Source organism: Pinus tabuliformis, chromosome 5_2 (genome assembly GCF_031772625.1).
Source record: "Pinus tabuliformis cultivar Carrire ecotype Pingquan chromosome 5_2, CPIR1, whole genome shotgun sequence".
In the NCBI taxonomy this organism is placed as follows: domain Eukaryota; kingdom Viridiplantae; phylum Streptophyta; class Pinopsida; order Pinales; family Pinaceae; genus Pinus; species Pinus tabuliformis.
In genome coordinates this window covers 945656181-945662465 of record NC_142306.1, presented here as the reverse complement: position 1 = coordinate 945662465, position 6285 = coordinate 945656181, and the positions used below count along the sequence as shown (strand labels likewise).

Below are 6285 nucleotides of genomic sequence, written 5' to 3'. Positions count from 1 at the left end.
TTTAAGCCTGATAGTACCAAGTCTAGATGGCTTGAGCCTTGAGTTGTCTACAAAGTATACTGCTCCATTTACATTGTCATTGAAGTCTTCAAAGAAGTCTTTCTGAAAGGTCATGTGGTGGGTTGCACCTATCTAAAACAGTTATTAACCTTTCCAAGAAGCAAATGACACATGAAACAAGCATTCAGTTACTCCAATATTGTAACGTGCAATAATATAATGAGTAAATTCAAGTGTTTTACCTTTTTGTTGAATCTGGTGGTTTACCTTTGTCTTCTTAGAGTTCTTGTTTGATTTTTTTCCCAAGGGATTTTCCATGTGGATGCATCATGTCCATCTTTACTACAAATACAATGGAAATTAAATTTTCCTCCTTGATGATATTTACCCCCACTACCTTTGTTGTTCTTCCTTCGATATCCTCTTCTACCACCTCTTCCTCTAGAAGAATCTTGTTTGTGATATTCTTATCTTTCTTTGCAAAGCACACTTCTTCAAATGATTGAGAAGTTGTCTTCCTCCTAGCAAAAGATTTCTCTTATCCTACAAACTTCTCCACTAAGAGTTTCAAAAGTAAAGTCATTGAGTTGGGCACTAGCTTGTAAGAATTGAAAATAGGGAGAATATGTTGGATAGAGGGCCTCGACAAAGGTTGTAAGAAGGATGTCCATTTTAATCCCAACGCCTTCTACATCATGCATGGTAGCTTTAATTTCTAAGGCTAGGGCTAAGGGGCCATCGTCTTTCACCTCAGGGTGAAGAGCTTCATCATCCACTGAACTACCTCTAATTCGATGAGTCAAATAAATATTTCACCTTCTTTAATGCATCATAAGCATTTGTAATTGGAATTATATGACAACACACCTCCACTTACAAAAGCAACAATCAAGTCATAGGCCGTGTATTTTTGTTCTTCCATATGGTGAGTTTTTTATCTGATGTGGGCTCGAAAAGCAAGTTGTCACCTTCTCCTTCACAAATACCTTCCCACAAGTCACTAAAGACAAGGGTGTGCTTGATATTTATGGACCATTCATGGTAGTTCTCTTTTCCAATTAGCACAACAAAAACAGAAGAGATGAAAGAGCATCTTCGAACAAGTTTTATGGCTAAAAAATAGTGGACACGCAAAAATGCTACAATATAATCTTTGGTGAACAAATTTAATATATCTTTATAGATATCAAAGACTTTTGCTTGAATTTTAAAACATTGTCAACATTATAATGATAATCTCATACTTCAAACCGCTAGACATCCATTCTTTCCACACTAAGGCACATCTTAGTGTAATATTGTAGATTATTTCAAACTACTACCACTGTTAAGAAATGCTATAAAAAATTACAAGGCAAACAAAGCCCTAATCACATGTAAATCCTCTGAAAAAAAAAATCAGCTTTCAGCTTTCACCATTGGATTAGCGTCTCTATCTCTTGATGTCCGGCCTCCTTGTAATCAAACGAACATGCATGCTTATCTAAATAATGGTGCAAAGAACATAAACGCAACAACACTTAAAATCCAGCAATTCCACATGCATCCTGCACAATTGGCATCAGTTCAAAACCCTCAGCGGTTCTTCACCACAAGATTTACATCACATGAGGATGACCCAACAACTTCCGCAAGGTTTCAAACCCCAGAAGCATTGAATCTCAGTACCTTTCTACCATCGACAACTGAAAAGGATTTCTCAACAGAGACGTATAGGTTTGCAGAAAACACTGATTTTCGCAATATGGCGCATGACAATAAATGAAATGCCTTGCAACACTCACTATTTATCAGACAGCAGAGGATACAAAATCTTTCTAACAATAAACAAAAGAAATTGCAAAAAAGGTTAAACACTAGCTAAATCAAAAACAAGAGGTCGCTTAGTGTTTCTCGTGCAATAGAAGCGTTTCACCTAATCATAAAAATGATGCCACACTGCAGATGGTTATCACGTCAAGCTTGTTGGGTGACGTCGCGTTACCCTACTACTGGCCATCATGAGAGACAAATGTTGCTTAGGAAATGCTGACTACAAACAAGCAGATGAACAAAGAAAACACTTATGTCAAGGGCAGAGATGGCAAGAATTGACAGAAAAGCAAAAGATATCACTTGGTAGCTGTTATCTCCCCATTTTCCAACATAAAAATAGAAATAAATTAATTATAATTATTAATAATTAAACTAGCGTAGATCCATCTTAATTCCAGATTTATCAAGCCTCAAGAGGAAACAAATCTCTTGAGGTGCAAACATTTCCTCAAATTTTGCACTCAAAAAGAGAGGTCTGCACCTTACGAGATTTGATCCATCTCGACGCTTGATAGATCTGGAGTTACAATGGATCTACATTGGTTCTAATGGCCATAGCTACACTTGTTCTAATGACCATAGTCTATCTATTAGACATTTTAGAGGATTTGATAGAATCCAAGTGCCCTAGGGGTTTTTTTGGGGGCTAAATCCATATCTGTAGTGAAAAACTTCGTGTAAACAACAAAACTCAAGATTTGACCAAAAAACAATTCGCCAGATTCTGACCAAAAACTCCAAAACCCAAAACATCTAATAGTTAGACAACATCATTCTAATGTAGCCCACATTCCCAATGTACTAGGACTTCCAACTTGTACTGTCATACCATGACAAGAAGTAAACATTAATCGACAAGTTCATGCCTATTGGACAAGGTTTGCAGTAATCTGTTTTCTTTTATGTTGCAAACAGTAACCACAACTTGTGGTATCAAACTTCGAAATGCACTTGCTTCCAAGGTATGAATTTGCTCATACCTCTATTATTTTTTTCTGAAAATGCTTTCCTACAAACTCTAGAAGCATTTTCACGGGGAATCCCCAGGGAAAACAACAGTCAAGGACAAGCAACTAATCATTAGCCCTTCTGTTTCGCATATTACCACCCATATTTGATTCTTACAATAATTGTTTTTTGTAGTGATTTTTCTTTCAAGATTGTGCCTTACTCAATAGGCACAGCACATTTTGTATCATCAGACAATTACATGTCTACAACCTCACTTCACCAAATTACATGTTTATAATCTCGATGCCTTCTTCAATTTTTGTTATTAAAAACCCAAAATATAATAACATTAGATCTCAAAAAGGTCAAACATAAAATCTTTAATAACTAAATAAAATCAAAAAATTACAGTACATCTTCTCACATGCATTTTTTATCCATGCCTGTAAAATGCATTTCTATTCCATTTAGCAATATTCATCTCTAGTTGGAACTCATCCTATTCCTCACCATTACGAGATCATTTCCACTCACTGCAACATGACAGTTTATCTAAACCCCAAGTCAACAAAAAATACTTTGCCCATATAAGGGGGCGGTTGGGAATTAGTGTTATGATCCCTATGTAGATTTTCCCTTTGGATTTTTAATATTCCAAATAATAACAAGTGGTCATGAGACAATTCCATCCTCCATATATAGCATGTACAGCAAACCCACTTCTAACCTTCTACATATAACAGCTGCGTAGAACTTTGAATTCATCTTAGGGCGAGAGGAGTTATTGCCTTGAGGCTTAAACCAATTTGAGCATCTCACGTGGACGACTGACACTATGATTCAAAATGCAATATGAGCTCAGTCACATCACTTGAATTTGCCAAATTACCGTGCAGCTACAACAACCATACCGAGAGATATTTACCAAGACAAGGATTAAATTGTGTTCCTTCTTCCTATTCACTTTAAGGGAAAACTGATATAAGCATGTTCATTTCAAAAAAACAAAAACAAAAAACATTTTCAACAATTTCTTGAAAAACAAACATGAGAATGAAAGGTAATTCTCTGAGGGGAAGTGACCTCCGTGATAGAGAAGGCACACAGAGCCAAATGTGAATTCTCGATTAATACTCTAAATTCGATATATATAATTAAAAGAGAAAAAACTTCTCAAGGTGACAATAAGAAATGAGCATTAACGGAGACAGTTCACAAAAGAAAAGCTGCCTTTGACATGGAATCATGTAACAACACACTTCGTACTAGTAAACTTTGTCCTATCAACCTTGTAACATATCCATTCTTATCAGATCCATTTCCACGGGCAACTGCTAGATCTTCTTGAGCATATTTTTTGCCTGTAATGAACAAAATCAATCAGCATTTTCCATTATACTACAGCTTAAGGGCAAGTCACCAACATAACTAACAAAAGAAAGGCAGCCTTTGAAATAGAATCATATAACTCACTTTGGACACTAGTAAACTTCCTCCTATCAACCTTGGGATGTATCCATACTAACAGCCCCATTTCCAGTGTCATCAGCTGAACTTTCTAGAGCATCTTTTTTGCCTGTAACAAATAAAAACCACATAAGTTCTGTTGTGATGCTACTGCTTGAGACACCAACAAATGAAAAACAGAGTATATAGGTAAATATATTGTATGAAAGAGAGAGAACCTTTCTTTTTCTTTCCACCCCCTTTCTTTTTGGACTTGGTCCCCAAAGCTAGCCATGCTTTTATCTCAGGATCATCAATAGTCTTGGTTGGATTCAATTCTTGCAATGGATGCCCTGTGATTTTGTCTGATCCATTTGGCATCAACAAGACCGTGAATTTTATATGGGAAACCAGCTCACCTTCAAGCCACAAAGACATTGTCGATTAATAATTTTACTCATAAGCCCTTTATTATAAGAATTTTTCAAATATAGTGGTCAAACTAAGCATTTAGGTATGTTGAATCCCATATTACCTTATGTTAGGAACCTTACGGTGCATAAAATGGTAGAACTTGATAAAACAAAACAACAGCTGGCATGTCCTGAGACTTAAATGGGAAGCCTTTGAGGATGAAAATTTTAGTAGAAAGAGCGAGTACCACAATTTCCTAAAAATCAGATTCTCTCTCTTACCTGGTTTCTCGTGAAGAACAGGGTAAGGCTGCAAAAGCTCGTGGTTGACACATTCCACCAGACCTAGACGGGCACGCTTGTCTTCCAGAGCCCTGAATGTCAAAAACGCATAACATATTGTGTTTCTGATTTTTTTCTGAACTTGGGAATAGTTCGTGAGTTTTGCGAGTTTAGCAAATATGTAAATAGAGAAACTGAACATTGCCAATACACACTTTGCACTCAAAATTACAAGAAATTGGAGAATTGAAGACCATACCTTGCAGTAAATGGCATAATAGGAAACTTCTGGTTTATTTCAGTGAAGATAAGCCTTGATGCTTTCATCTTCAACTGATAGTTTTTATCAACAGCCCTCTTGTATATAGTTGTTTCCTTTTCATCAAGCAGTTTAAGCTGAAAATGTATCACCAAAGTTGTGATAACAACCAAAAAAGCAAGAAATCAAGTTCTTTATATTGATCTTTACTATCAAATGCATCAGTGGCCTATCTCAAGCATTGCATACCTTGTTGATGCACAGTTCAAAGGATTCACAATTAGGCCCTACTTTCAGCATTCCATGCTACTGATCTAGAACTGAAATTTGTAACTTGAAAATTTACAAGTGATTTGAAAACATCTTTGACTAAATGCCTTTTATTTCTTCCACATTTCAAAGATTATCCTATCAGTTTCAAATTTTCAACTATAAAAGAAGAGAACATAAAGGAACCATATTAACATCAGAGAAGAGCAAGTACACCTATGTGTCGTTTTAAGGGAAGAAAATCAGAACTCTGTCATTGAACAATTTCATGGAGATGTGTAACACATTGATAAACTAAATATGGAACTTAAACCAAATCAGGTCAAATAGCACTTCATCTCACCTTTCCTTCACCTGTAGTTGTTACAATGTCAATAGCATAAACTTCATTTTCCTCAAACTCAGCATCATCAACCCTTGTTTCTGGATTGCTTGCACCGAGTACAACTTTATTGCCATCAATAACAAATTGCTTCATCTGATGACTTAGTACTCCCTCTGCAATTTTGCAGTCATACGCTGCAGCAACTTTTTGGATGGCTTCAGTCACATCCTTATTCTGCATTGCAACAAGCCACATTAAGAAGAAAAAATAGACTAACTATTGAAATTGGAATAACAGATAGCAGTCTAAAAAACAAATTAGACTGAAACAAAATAGTACATATCGTCTTGTCTGATCAAGAAAACCAATCTGATTTCCAATCCCCACCCATATAATCACTTGTATAAGCTTTAGTACATTTTTTTTTAATTCACAGCAACTTGACAAGCCCCTCAAGCAGGTGGTGAAGCCCTTTCCATGCCAACTGTTTTGGCCTGAGTTTTATAATCAGGTAAGGGTGCTAA

At 36.1% G+C, this 6285-nt stretch overlaps 1 protein-coding gene across 1 annotated transcript; it reads right to left on the bottom strand.

Moving 5' to 3' along the window:
- Nucleotides 1-3872: 3872 nt before the first annotated feature.
- LOC149162389 (ERBB-3 BINDING PROTEIN 1-like) lies at nucleotides 3873-6001 on the bottom strand. The gene is made up of 6 exons (XM_089435176.1): nucleotides 5780-6001; nucleotides 5167-5303; nucleotides 4908-4999; nucleotides 4452-4631; nucleotides 4240-4342; nucleotides 3873-4127 (listed from the first exon to the last, which is right to left on the bottom strand). The coding sequence occupies exons 1-5, from the start codon at nucleotides 5999-6001 to the stop codon at nucleotides 4266-4268; spliced, it is 708 nt and encodes a 235-aa protein (XP_089291302.1). The 3' UTR covers nucleotides 3873-4127; nucleotides 4240-4265.
- Between the last annotated feature and the right edge of the window lie 284 nt (nucleotides 6002-6285).